At 38.8% G+C, this 14,742-nt stretch overlaps 2 protein-coding genes across 2 annotated transcripts; one reads left to right on the forward strand and one right to left on the reverse strand.

The window, feature by feature from the left end:
- Nucleotides 1–3,292: 3,292 nt before the first annotated feature.
- Nucleotides 3,293–4,267, reverse strand: LOC134813130 (bone morphogenetic protein 4-like). The gene has a single exon (XM_063820816.1). It carries the CDS (start codon nt 4,265–4,267, stop codon nt 3,293–3,295), a length of 975 nt encoding a protein of 324 aa, XP_063676886.1.
- Nucleotides 4,268–6,227: 1,960 nt separating this feature from the next.
- LOC134813131 (bone morphogenetic protein 4-like) lies at nt 6,228–7,202 on the forward strand. The gene has a single exon (XM_063820817.1). It carries the CDS (start codon nt 6,228–6,230, stop codon nt 7,200–7,202), a length of 975 nt encoding a protein of 324 aa, XP_063676887.1.
- Nucleotides 7,203–14,742: the final 7,540 nt, after the last annotated feature.

Consider the following 14,742-nt stretch of genomic DNA (forward strand, 5'->3'; position numbering starts at 1 on the left):
CTAATTACCTTGTAAACCTTGTACCCGTGATAAGCTGTTTCCTCTTGAAATATGGCGAGAATTTCTGAAGTTTATAATGGGAGCAATGTGATGAGAATACAGTGTTAATGTGCCTTTAGTATTAATGAGTTATTTCTACAGTAATTTAAGAGGCTATTTTTTCAAACTTTCAATAAAGAAATTGGCTCAGAACCTCATTCCTAAATTGTACACTTTCAGTTAGTTACTACGGTGTACCATGAAACCAGATTAGGTACTGCATAGGCTGTATTGGTGTTCGTTACCTGTTTAGTTAAACTTCAAATCAATACGTGTAATCATTCAATTTCAGCTATTATCTAGTTTGCAGTAACCATAATTTACCAAACCAAATATATGACATGTATCTGTGTAATACACCGCGCAACCTCTCAGTTTTCACTCGTAGGTGGGAACACCACTGTTATAAGGAAAGCATTCTCCGGTGGAAAACATCTTCTGGTGGACGGTCTACAGAAAGATATATTCGGAGGCCGCGCAAAGTAAAATGTTGAGTTTTAGGCGCTCTATGGGTAATTAATTTGAATAATTGAATCAGACAGAAGCAAATAATCTTGGATTGACTGAAGCAAGAATTAAATTTGCATTAACCAGTGTGAAATCTAACTGTAACTGACTGCCAGGATACGTTGGAATGCAGTTCACATTCAACGATGTCATAACCGATCTGCATAGTGGAGATCTAATAGCCTTGAACTTAGCCGGATAAGGCTTGAGAAAATGGCAAATAATACTATTTATATGGGCAATGTGATGGATACAGTGTAAGTGCCACTTCTCACGCAGGTTATGAGTAATTCCTAAGAATTAAGGCTATTGTGCAAACGTTCCATAGAATTTGCTCAGTAAATAAATGAGGTTACATTTCTTATTACACGGTGTCCTTACGTGTACTGTATAGCGCGTAGTATTGGTGGTACCTGTTGGTACAACTCACCCTCCACGTGAATCGATTCAACAGTTTACTATTTGCAGTACTAATCACAGAACATTATATTGAATGTATTGTGAATAAACCCCATATTAAATTAAACTTAAATTTGAAACCAGTGCGCGTAGAATAGGTGAACACAGAACAAGATCATTTTATGCCATTGGAGCATTGGCTTCCCTCCCCCCCCCCCCCCCCCCCCCCCCCCGGATGTACCTTGAAAAGGAGTGACGTGGGACGATCATAAGATTACATTTCAACTACCCTTCATATCGCCTTACAGGTATGCCTTTGGTAATTGGTTATAGGACTGTGTGTTCTTTCTTTGTTCTGTTGGATCGCAGTTAGTTAATTGTTAAACATTAAAGAACGTTTGTACCTATACAAACGTTTGTACCTGTACAAAGCTATAGAGACTGTAGAGTGTAGAATATCATTGTTACAGTTCCAACATCAAACATGTGTGTTGCTTCCGTCTTACTTCATCGAATACGTTTCTCTTCTGTTTCACAGTATACAGTTGTAAGTAGTATGTTTTATCATTAAGATATGTTTCGCGTGGCCAGCTTTATGTCCATGGAAGTTTAAATGGCAAGAAAATCTGACGTTAATTGTTACAGTTTCTTCAGTAGCTGTTTTTATCCTGGCGTCATCTACCTCTATAATAACTAAGAAATCTTGGTCGCTTTGTTTGTGCCGGTGACGCTTTTGATATTCTCTGGCCATTATATTAATGACGATTACTTGTATATTGTGCTTACAACTTCACAAGACATTGATGTGTCCTACATTATGTACTTGTGTCACAAATGGTGAACTCACTAACTAGTCACTGGACAAAAATTCAGTCAAAACAGTTAAAATTAAGGATCCAGGAAGCTTTCATTTAAAAATTTACTATACACATAAAACATTTTGGTTATTTTCCGATTTCAAAGCTTTCTTCGGAAATCTTACTTCCAGTACCTCAATTAGTGTCATGTGATATCCACAGTGCAGTGAACTTGCACGTACTAATTCGGTCATTCGAGCGAATACCATGGCCTATCGGGCGCCTATTGGGCGCATATCGGGCGCCTATCAGACGCCTGTCGAGTGTCGGGCGCCTTGCCATGGCCAATACTACGGCACATTTTGTTTGACCGTTTTTAGTTATTTTATCGGTCAATTACAACTTGAAGGTACGTGACACGATCAATTTTTGGACTGATTTTACATGTATTATAGTGTTGTCCCCAAACACGTCAGAATCCTCCACTTTCCCCAACTCCACCTACCATCTTTGAATCCGAATTCTGACAGAACTCTATCCAGAGGAGCAGGTCCTGCCCTGTCTCAGCCGCGAAGGACGCCTAATCCTCCTACTTCTCAACGGTCAAGAAGTCCTCTCCACCGACCTCCTGCCAGCACTCCTCGACGCTCAAGAAGCCCTCTCCGCCGACCACTTCTAGCCAGCCCACCTCGCCGGGGTCACGCCCCCTACAGCCGGACGTCCCCTCCGGATTCCTGCCTCGCACTCTACGGACAAATGAGGGAAGCTGTACTGGACAGAAGACATCCTAGAACGGTGAAGGAAGTCTACACCTTTCTAAAAGTTGCTAACAGAACATGGAGGCGAAAGCAGAAGATATGGAGAGCTGATGATACTGGACCGTTCAAGATTTGACGAGGTGGTGGCTGGGCTGATGGGAGACGATCAAGCCGTGCGACTGAATCAGGAATCCCTATTCGAGCGATGTAAAGCGGAACTGAAGAAGCCTGCATTAGTTCGCAAGAAAAGGGACGCCATCCTTTCTGGAGATATTATTTAATTAGAATACATGATTTTATAGTACAATTTATAATATATTTTATGTTGTGGGACAATCGATTTTATAGTACTACAATTTATGATACATTTATGTTGTGTGACAATCGATACATTCTTATTTATAATATACAAGTAAAATGAGTCCAAAAATTGATCGTGTCACGTACCTTCAAGTTGTAATTGACCAATAAAATAACTAAAAACGGTCAAACAAATGTGCCGTAGTATTGACCATGGCAAGGCGACCGATAGGCGCCCGACAGGCGTCTGATAGGCGCCCGATATGCGCCCAATAGGCGCCCAATAGGCGCCCGATAGGCCATGGTATTCGCTCGAATGACCCTATCTCCTTTCTCAAACGCCGCTCTAGTGACAAAAAATCATACAAATTTGAGAAAATACTTGTAAATTATAATTTGAATATCACTAAATTACTAAATAATCGTCAACCTAAAACAGTTGGAATATTTATAAACTAAAGCAAGAATGAATTCAACCAAAACAGCAGGATTCTATCTGCAACTGCAAGACTCGACCACCATGTCTTCGTATACAGTAAGATGGAAGTCCCGTCCAACAGCTATGAGTACAGTAAGAGGTTTAGTTTGGTCTGATACACAGGAAGCTCCCTGTACCTCTCCTCCGACTCCGCTATAGTAGAGAATGTTCTGGATGAAGGCGTGGTTTGTCATTGGGGTCTCCTCGTGGTCAAGGTGGCACTCTCCTGAGCAGATGTGAGCATTGAACTCCATCGGAGCTACCACTGAGTTGAGGCCGATCTTATTGAAGTTAACCATCAGGTCCTGAACTTTACAGTGGGGAGATGCAGATCTTCGTTCCAAGTGGTGGGTCTCACCAAACATCTGTAGGAAGTGTCTTCTAGCGATCTTAGCTGAGGGTTGAAGGATCTCCTGGTTCTTGTAAAGGAGGGTGAGATGAGGTTTCTCTTTTAGGTTTATTACTTTGTTAATTGGTAGGGTTGAAGTTACTTCTATCCCGTGGGAACTCAGGAGAGTCCGCTCAGCTCTGATCACAATATTGAGAGTTTGTAGCGAGGAAACTAGCTTGTTTTTAATGTTCAGAGGCAGAGCTGTTGGTTTTAATGATCGTGAGGATACATTGAACTTCTGCTCTGTTCCCAAAACCGTAATTACAAGAGTAGACATTTCTGTTGTGGGTTTGAGGTAAACTATCAGTTCTACGTCTTTAAGAGTCCCATGCTGCTGACTGTCTTCGGGAAGGGTGTAGGACAGACTAATCTTGTGTTTGGAAATCTTCGTGGAAGTAGCTTTGGTGCTGACTATTCTGTTGGATTCTGAGTTAGGGTTGTTGAGTAGGTCTTGAAGGTGTTTAGGAACTTTGGGATTGGTTGGAGTTGTTTTGAGAGAGTGGTGGTCGAACCCGAAACCTCTCTCGAATGTTTCACTGATCTCATTGCAGATTGTCGAGGACAAGATAGTAGCAAATGTGAAAACTGACAGTAACATCGTGGTTGATAGATAATTGGTGCAAACTGAAGAGGTGTAAGAGAAACTGATAACATTTCAACGGTGAATCGTTATTTAAGCATAATACAAATTCGTCATAAGATCAAAGCCTAACAACGAAACTAGTTAGTCTGTCTGGCGTTGCGAGCAATTATTCGCTACTCTCTATCAAGGATTTATCTCAGATCGACTGACTAGAAACCGATTGAGGCAACAAAATGTCACACGACCCTGAATGGATTCAAATACCTCCCGTCATCTGATCTGGAGGTCACTGTCAGCTGAGCACAAGATATGAAGACTGAAGAGCTGGTAACAAGGGATGGCAAGCAATCACGTGACTGGATCAGCTGATAGGATAAACAGGTAGTTTCATATTGTTGAGATGGCAGTAAATAATCATGTGACGTTCACTGTTCAGATGGTTGATACGTAGTATGTACATAAGTGTGCTTAAACTTTGAAGTTAAACAAACATTGTGAAGTACGATGGAAACATAATCACCAGACCCCACTCTAGATCATTCTTCAGGCTTAACTATAGTTAAAGTTATCAGTAAGATCATTTCGTAAGCTATCAATCCAACTGGCTTATAAATTATTACTACAGCGTGTCCCAAAGAAACGTTAATATTACTCAAGAAACGTACGGTTTGAGGATGCCATTTATTATCGTTTATACAGGGGTTGTAGGGTATGACCTGCGAAGGTCGTGAACAAATTTTAAGATTGCTAATTCATTAGAGGAGGACGTAGCAGATTCATCATTTTCTTTTGTTGACCAATTTATTGTTCATTTTAATGTTATCAGGTCATCCTAATTATTTGCGGGACCTGTTTTTGAGATGACCAGAAAACTAGGACCCACAACCAAACTTTTGAAGGGGTCCAGGACCCCACCGCGGTGCATATTTGGTACATTTACGGCCTAATTATACTAAATCGTCGAAAAATGCTCAAAACCCAATCGAATGTGATCTACCCTGTGAACAGCTGCAGGAGCTATTAAATTCGTATGTGCAGGATCTGTTGATCAGGTCCACACCTCTGATCAAGTGACAGACTGACAGGGTACACGAGAACCACTGACAGGGTGCCCAATCAGCACGTGCCCAATCAGCACGTAACACTCGCAATACATTGGTCATTGCTCGAATCAACTGAGGTTTTCAAACAAATGTAAGACCAAACACAAGCCGATAGCATTAGAATGAGCTAATTATTGATCAACAAAAGAAAATACTGAGGCTGCTACGCCCTCCTCTCATGAATTAGAGGTTTGAACATTTGTTAATGATAAACTGCGTTCCCAAACTTTTCTTGAGTCATTAGAATTTCTTTGGGACACCCTGCAGTAACAACTTATAAGCCAATTGGATTGTAAGCTTACGACTTGATTTTACTGACAACTCTAACTATAGTTAAGCCTGAAAAATGTCCGAGAATAGGGTCTCGCAATTTCGCTTCCATCGATAATTCATAATGTTTGTTAAACTTCAAAGTTCAAGTACATACATACTACGTATCAACCATCTGAACAGTGAACGTCACATAATTAGTTCCTACCATCTCAACAATATGAAACTACCTGTTAGTGTTTATCCTATCAGCTGATCCAGTCACGTGATTGCTTGCCATCCCTTGTCACCAGCTCTTCAGTCTTCATATCTTGTGCTCAGCTGACAGTGACCTCCAGATCAGATGACGGGAGGTATTTGAATCCATTCAGGGTCGTGTGACATTTTGTTGCCTCAATCGGTTTCTAGTCAGTCGATCTGAGATAAATCCTTGATAGAGAGTAGCGAATAATTGCTCGCAACGCCAGACAGACTAACTAGTTTCGTTGTTCGGCTTTGATCTTATGACGAATTTGTATTATGCTTAAATAACGATTCACCGTTGAAATGTTATCAGTTTCTCTTACACCTCTTCAGTTTGCACCAATTATCTATCAACCACGATGTTACTGTCAGTTTTCACCTTTGCTACTATCTTGTCCTCGACAATCTGCAATGAGATCAGTGAAACATTCGAGAGAGGGTTCGGGTTCGACCACCACTCTCTCAAAACAACTCCAACCAATCCCAAAGTTCCTAAACACCTTCAAGACCTACTCAACAACCCTAACTCAGAATCCAACAGAATAGTCAGCACCAAAGCTACTTCCACGAAGATTTCCAAACACAAGATTAGTCTGTCCTACACCCTTCCCGAAGACAGTCAGCAGCATGGGACTCTTAAAGACGTAGAACTGATAGTTTACCTCAAACCCACAACAGAAATGTCTACTCTTGTAATTACAGTCTTGGGAACAGAGCAGAAGTTCAACGTCTCCTCACGATCACTAAAACCAACAGCTCTGCCTCTGAAGATTAAAAACAAGCTTGTTTCCTCGCTACAAACTCTCGATATTGTGATCAGAGCTGAGCGGACTCTCCTGAGTTCCCACGGTATAGAAGTAACTTCAACCCTACCAATTAACAAAGTAATAAACCTAAAAGAGAAACCTCATCTCACCCTCCTTTACAAGAACCAGGAGATCCTTCAACCGTCAGCTAAGATAGCTAGAAGACACTTCCTACAGATGTTTGGTGAGACCCACCACTTGGAACGAAGATCTGCATCTCCCCACTGTAAAGTTCAGGACCTGATGGTCAACTTCAATAAGATCGGCCTCAACTCAGTGGTAGCTCCGATGGAGTTCAATGCTCACATCTGCTCAGGAGAGTGCCACCTTGACCACGAGGAGACCCCAATGACGAACCACGCCTTCATCCAGAACATTCTGTACTACAGCGGAGTCGGAGGAGAGGTACAGGGAGCTTCCTGTGTATCAGACCAAACTAAACCTCTTACTGTACTTATAGCTGTTGGACGGGACTTCCATCTTACTGTATACGAAGACATGGTGGTTGAGTCTTGCAGCTGCAGATAGAATCCTACTGTTTTGATTGAATTCATTCTTGCTTTTATAAATATTCCAACTGTTTTAAGTTGTTGATTATATTGTGAAATTTGTGATATTTCAATTATAATTTACAAGTTTTTCTCAAATTTTTGTGGTTCTATTGTCTATCTGAAATCAAATGCCCATCGATCACGACTCATCCCTCCCACCCCCATGCATATTTCGCTTGACACTTCACCTCTATCATCTCACCATAGCTATTAACTCCGGCATCTAGTCAGTGTAATAAGCGCCAAGCGCGAGCACAGAAGTTTTTTTCTCCGATTTCAATAAATTTGGTACCAAAATTTGTCTAAAAATGTGAATAAAATAAATCCACCGTGTAGCAATTTTCGCTAAAAATGCTACACGGCGCTTGTTCGCCGCGCGTGCTTTTTTCGCGCAAATTTTTAGTTTTGGCCTATAACTTTCACATTTTCAGTTATTATCACATAATTATTACGGCATCGTAATCAGCTCATCTAGGCAAAACTTTTAGTACTAAAGGAAAATTATTTTCAAAATTTTTCAATCTGAACACAAGGGTCCCCCCTTGTGTGAAATTTTGAACAAATTTTTGAAAAATTCGGTGCTTCAAATATTATAATTTTGGTACCAAAAGTTGCGTCTGACTAAGCTCATTACGATACTGTTATAATTATTTCAAAATATTCAATATTTTAGGAGTTATAGGCATTTTAAGCAATAAATTACCTACCCATTTTTCGTCCTTTGTACATTCTTGTAATGCACAGGAGGCCCACATATAGCTCGACGTTATTTTGCTACACGGTGAATTTGCATTATTCACACTTAGAGGCGACTTTTGGTAGGTACCAAATTTATCAAAATCAGAGACAAAAAATTCTGTGCCAACTCATGGCGCTTATTACATAGACTAATCCATCATCGGGAATGCCATACCCCACTCACCAGAAGCAGGCAGAGAATCTTAATTCTATCCTTTCGTGGGCCACCTAGGTCTGGACAGCCTCTCTTTAAAAAATTAACCATGAAGGCAGTGAACAGTCGCCATTGGCTCTCCCCTACTGTAAGTAACTATGTACAAAGGGTTGATGAATGTTTTAGAATTTCACCCTCAAAAACTTAATTTGCAAGAGACGACTCGAAGCGTAAAGAAATTATGCACTTTCTAGAAGTAAAACCATTCGATACAACTACATACTTTAAACTTACGTATTTACTAATTAACTTGTTGCCGACTTTACAATTTTGGGGAAAGGCATCCTAAATTTGTACGATCGCATCATCATTGAAAGATGTGTGTAGTCTTTGTTTGACAGACGCGTTACTTAGTCTGGCTTTCCCACCTCCAATTCAATACAAATTAAGGTGTAAAGCCAAGTTATTTGAAACAACAGTTGAATAAGATTAAAATTATTGTCTATCAAGTGAAAACCAGGAAAAAGAAACAATGGAATATGCTATTATATGGTCAACAGGGATATCATGCATTATTGGCTAACGAAAGTATATGATGAAGTGACGTACTATTTCAAACAAATAAACTTATTAATTTTATCCCTGAGAGTTAATAAGACGACACTGAGTTTCGTCTATGAAGTGTTATGTCCCCGGTTGAATCTTGCTTGTCGGCTGTCTACAGAGGTATTATTTACTAACAGCGTTCGTCAAAACTCAAAAACTTCAAACTAAACCTATTATTATTAAACACATTGTGTTTAACTTATTAGACAGCTGTTAAACGCATTGTGCTGTTATTGTTTCCGATACGCTTAAAATACGTATGCATACATGAGTGGTAATGACTCTAGCTTTTTACTCTTTAAGTTTAAGACAGCAGCTTTGAGCTTGGCATAGTAATTAGTAGCGGCTCATACCTTATCGGACCTAATTTGGACGGACATTAAATGAACGGACATAATTATGAACGGATATTAATATGAACGCTAGAAGGCATTCAAAACCATCAAAAATCCGAATTTTTTTGACGGTTTTTTATTTCAGCAAATGATTTTTAAATCCATTTTTTTACACTTATACACTTACAGTAAGTAAGAAAAGTAGTTGTTAAGCAGTAAAAATGTTAAAATATGTGTACATAGATCAGTGTCTAATATCACCTATCATATTGATCATCAAATGGGTTTTCGTGCATGAAATAGTCCATGCTTAAAGCATCAGTGATTTCTAGCTTTATGGAAACCTTTTTTATCAAACTACCCCGGTCCTGCATTTCAGTGTTAACTTTTACAAGCCATGCGGCGTGAAGTGGTTTTTATCTTAGAAAACTTTAGGTTAACCTTAACATCACGTGGAGCTTTCCTAGCACTGTTTCATTACCTCCACTGAGTAATATGAACTATAACAACGTCGGACAATGTCCTTTGCAACACGATTTACCGTAATATCTAGAGGCTGGAACAAGTTTGTTATGTTGGCGGGGACTAGCTCATGAACTATGTTGTTGAGTGTCATAATTTCGTTGACTTTTTCCGCCAAGTGACACTGACCCTTGAAAACATCATATACTAAGAATGTTTTCTGTGCCTCCGGCAGACCAATTGGAGAACCTTTCCGTCGTTAACTTACGGCACAATAAAGTTCTCATAGTTGTCATATTCTGGACAAAAAGTTCGAAGTGGAAAAAGTTTTGATATAAATTCGACGGACTTTAGCTTGGACGGACCTTAAATGAACGGAATTTATTTGAACGGGCATTAAGATGAACGTTAGGGCCTCCAGCGTTCAATTAAAGAATTAATGTCCGTCCAAATAAGGTCCGATAAGGTACCACTAATCACAGGTGCATCAATACTATAATTCAGAGAATTATTTCTGTATGTAGCATGTCTGTCTGTACGACCGCCCACGTGCAAATTAGGTAAAAAGCAAAAGGTTGCATGGTAACGATGGTAACGAGGATTGTTACACGAACATGCGCGTGCAAAGATTTGCGAGCGCCGTTTTGATCGGTTTTGTGGTAACTTGGTAAATACGTTGTGTTTAACGTGTTTTACATTCGATTCGAATGTTCAGTAGTACATGGATTTCCGGACCGAGACTGGTAGGTATTCATCAGAAAAAGTAGGTATGAGCTAAAGGTAGGACAGAACAGATTACAGGAAATAGAGCTATAGATTGGATATAATAAGATAATAGAATCAAGAAATCAAGCACACGAATGACATAGAGCTTCATTGAATTTGCAATGAAAAATACCATTGAGAAAAGAAAATTTTTGAGAAAAGACAGAAAGTTTGTTTACATTCCTCGAGATGATTGGTTAGAGCTCCGCCGGACCAATTAAAGAATTAACAGTCTGATATTTTAGGTCCGCCATTGAAACTCCCAGTTTAGTAGCTAATAGACATTGACACAAAATAGCATTCCGTAAATTTCAACTTCAGCTGGTGATGATTGGTTTAGAGCTGCCCCAGATGTGTTTAGTGCGAGCAACATTTTAATCGGCTGTGTCTATTCGGTTGTGACAGATATTTTTAGATGCGATAAAAACTTATTACAAACTTACTACGAAAGAATGCTATTACCTTCCTCCCTGTGACGACGGGTTTTTTAGTCATCTCTACTATAATTCAGAGAATTATTTTTGTACACTGTACGACCGCCCACGTGCAAATCAAACGAAAAATATGAACTTGCGTAGTAACCATAGTAACGATGATTGTTACACTCACGTGCACGTGCAATGATTGTTTTAACGTCATTTTAATCGATTTTGTTGATATTACGCTGTGTTTAGTACGAGCAACATTTTATTTGACTGTATCTTTGGTGGGGATGAATACTTTTTGACACGATTAAAACTGACTTCCAAAGAATACTATTAGCTATTAGGTTCCTCCCTGTGACCACGGGTTTTCTAGTCGCCATTTGACCAAAACCCATAATCATGGGTAGAGTGGACCGCTGCCAGTGTCTCTCTTTCCCAAACAAAAGGAAATGATATTAATTTGATTGACCGTTCTCAAATGCAAAATGATACCGAGAATGAAATCGAGAAATCGGTCGCTCGCTTTTCCCATTCAAGGCATTCATTCACGGCTTTCGAATTGTAATAAGTTTCGATTGATTACATCAATCAGATGCTGTAAAAATCTCTTTGTGTTGCGTGCGGGTCGATACCTAGTCTCTACTATAATTCAGAGAATTCTTTTTGTATGTAGAATGTATGTACGACCGCCCACGTGCAAATTAGATGAAAAATAGAGAATGAAATCGAGAAATCGGTCGCTCGCTTTTCCCATTCAAGGCATTCATTCACGGCTTTCGAATTGTAATAAGTTTCGATTGATTACATCAATCAGATGCTGTAAAAATCTCTTTGTGTTGCGTGCGGGTCGATACCTAGTCTCTACTATAATTCAGAGAATTCTTTTTGTATGTAGAATGTATGTACGACCGCCCACGTGCAAATTAGATGAAAAATAGGAACTTAGGTAACAACCAAAAGGTTCCATAGCAACAGTGTTTTAATACACACATGCACGTGCAAAGATTGTTTTAACATCATTTTGATCGGTTTTGTGGTAATTACGTTGTGTTTTAAAGTTTTAAGTGTTTTCTATTTAAATCGGCTGTATCTTCGGTTGAGATGGATATTTTTTGATGCGATTAAAACTTTCTTTCAAAGAATACTACTAGCTTCGTCCCTGTTACCACGGGCTTTCTAGTCTCTACTATAATTCAAAGAATTATTTCTGTCTGTCTGTAAGTCTGTAGAATGTATGTACGACCGCCCACGTGCAAATTAGACGAGAAATAGGAAGCTGCATAGTAACCATGGTAACGGTGCTCAAAAGTGCACGTGCAAAGATTTGCGAGCGAAATTTTGATCGACTTTGTGGTAATTACGTTTTTTTTAATTGCGAGCTACATTTAAATCGACTGTATCTTCGGTTGTGACGGATATTTTTTGATGCGATAAAAACTAACTACCAAAGAATATTATTAGCTTTCTCCCTGTCACCACGGGATTTCTAGTCTTATGTATAAAGCGAGACGATAGATATCTTACTTATAATTCAAAAGATTATGTTTGCCTGTCTGTATGTCCGACTGCCCACGTGCAAATTAGGTAAACAAAAGCAAAAGGTTGCATAGTAACCATGGTAACGGTGTTAAACGTGCACGTGCAAAGATTTGTGAGCGACATTTTGATTTTGACATTATTAATATAGATTAAATTGTTATCTTATTGAATTTAATTGCTTGCACAAGTATTATTAGCTTTTGTGTTGTATTCGCACGTCTACTTCTCTAAACTTCTAAACTGAGCTTGAGTACCGACTGACTGACCACGGTTACAATAACAAATTATCGTCGTTATTTGAATTGCATATCAAATTTACAGTAATTGTCTTAAAAGTGTCATGTAAATTGTAATCAGAATATAACACAACACTAATATATTTATTACGTACTAGTACATACTGCATATCCTGCATATTTTGCAGAGTTTTGTCGTATCTAGTATGACGTATAGAATGTGTATTGTGCAAGCCTTCTTTGTGTTTAAGATCTCAGAACAGTCGAGATTGTCTGTGGTCTGCCAGCAACTGCTTGCTGCAATTCGTGACCATTATTTGACGGTTACTACGAACCTATCATTCAGTCTACCAACTAAACCATCATTCAACCTTATCAGCTCATCTATTTGTATCTTACTCTCTTACTATATATAAAGTGAGACGATATAGTGAGATTGTGGAAACACAGCTGAGACCGGACCTTGTGATATTCTCAAGGCCGGCAAAGACGGTTATTGGGTGGAACTAACGGTACCATATGAAGAGCGGATCGCTGAATCACATGAGTCAAAAACCAGTCTAACTCTAAAATGGTGTCAAACCTCAAGAGACTAAAGTAATATTAAAACGAGTTCGTTAGTGTTCTCCTTGGTAATTTCAAGTTTAATTCCAGTTTAATTCCAGTTTAATTCCTATTCAATTCCCGTTTTTGACACCACTGGGGGTCAACATTTTGGGCACTAAAATTATTATTCCTTGGCCAATTTTACATTTTTGAACCAGTCAAAAAGGTTTAAGTTGTATATCTTTTACAGTTTTTGCGGTTTATATCGTCTCGCATTATATATACGCATTTGTTTCTGTCCAGTTCTAATGTACCGTCACAATAGTGACGTTAATACAGTAATAACTTAATAAGAAAGCTGATCAATCATCACTGCGTAGAAAGCAAGCAACTGTTAATAAATACTAACTCTTGGCTGTTTGCAAGTCGTGGTGATATTGTGCATCATATTGTGCATCATGCGAGGAAACTGAAGCAGCAGATCTTAATTTTCTTTTGTTTTGCTGTGTGTCCCCTCTGCACTTTTTTCGGTGCTGTTGCAGACAACGAATGCGTTCATTTCTCAATAAGTTGTAGCCGAAAGTTGCTGTTTTAAGAGCTGTGATCTTCATGAGCCATATATTAAACTTAAGATTGGTTCAATATTTGTTGTTGTTGTTGCAACTCAACCCATTATTTTATCTAATTGTAAGTACGAAGTATCTTGTTTAGTTTACATGAATTATAGAACCAGATGAGACATTGTACATCCTTGTTTGATGTTTATGTATTACAGATGCTTGAATCTAGATACTATCTAAGTTTACCTTTTTCTATAGTTTGATAACAAAACTTAATAACGCAACTTATAATTTAATTTCTCATGAAACAAAGGCTACATTTTTCAGCCAATCAAAACTTACCTGATCACTATTGTACTGTCTATGCCGCTAGCTAAACGGCAAGTAATTGATTACGAAATGCATTACGTGCCGTTTGGTTAGAATGAAAAAGTTCCCTCGAACCTCGAGCATGGTTGCCCGATGGTTGAGGGCTTTCACAGATGATTTAAATCCCGAGTGCATCACCCAAAGCCCTCTGTTCAAGAGTATGTGCGAACTATTAAAGAGCAGCAGGTCACTTTTATAATTATATCGACAGGTTGAGTGTTGGTAAGACACCCGCTAAGAGGCGAAGGACTTTCCACACCCGATTCCATGATACTCCATTACTCCGCATACTCCAGCAAGATCGAGTATTTGTTTACTGTAAACACATACCTACACACGTCACAAATCTATTACCTGTTCACCGCTATAGCATTCCATGCTTATGTAATCATGTGTTATATATTTTTTGTTGTCGTAGTTTTGTATCGCATTTTTGAATAAAGTTGATTGATCGTACACTAATTTTACCTCAGATCTATGTTTATTACGTTTTTAATTTTGATATCAATATTTTTAGATCATGAATACGATGTTGTAACATCGAAGCGTTGAGACATTCCTTTCCTGATAAGAGCATTTTTCCTTGTCGCATCAAACGGGATCAATACAAATGTACACAAGAATACGTAGCCTCAGTGTTTGTGCACGATATTTAGTAAATTATAATTAATATATTCAGTGTTCAGTATTCAGTATTCAGCATTCATTATTCAGTATTCAATATTCAGTATTCAGTATTCAGTATTCAGTATTCATTATTCATTATTCAGTATTCAGTATTC

The sequence above is a fragment of the Bolinopsis microptera genome, chromosome 3, assembly GCF_026151205.1.
Source record: "Bolinopsis microptera isolate Bmic1 chromosome 3, MBARI_Bmic_1.0, whole genome shotgun sequence".
In the NCBI taxonomy this organism is placed as follows: Eukaryota; Metazoa; Ctenophora; class Tentaculata; order Lobata; family Bolinopsidae; genus Bolinopsis; species Bolinopsis microptera.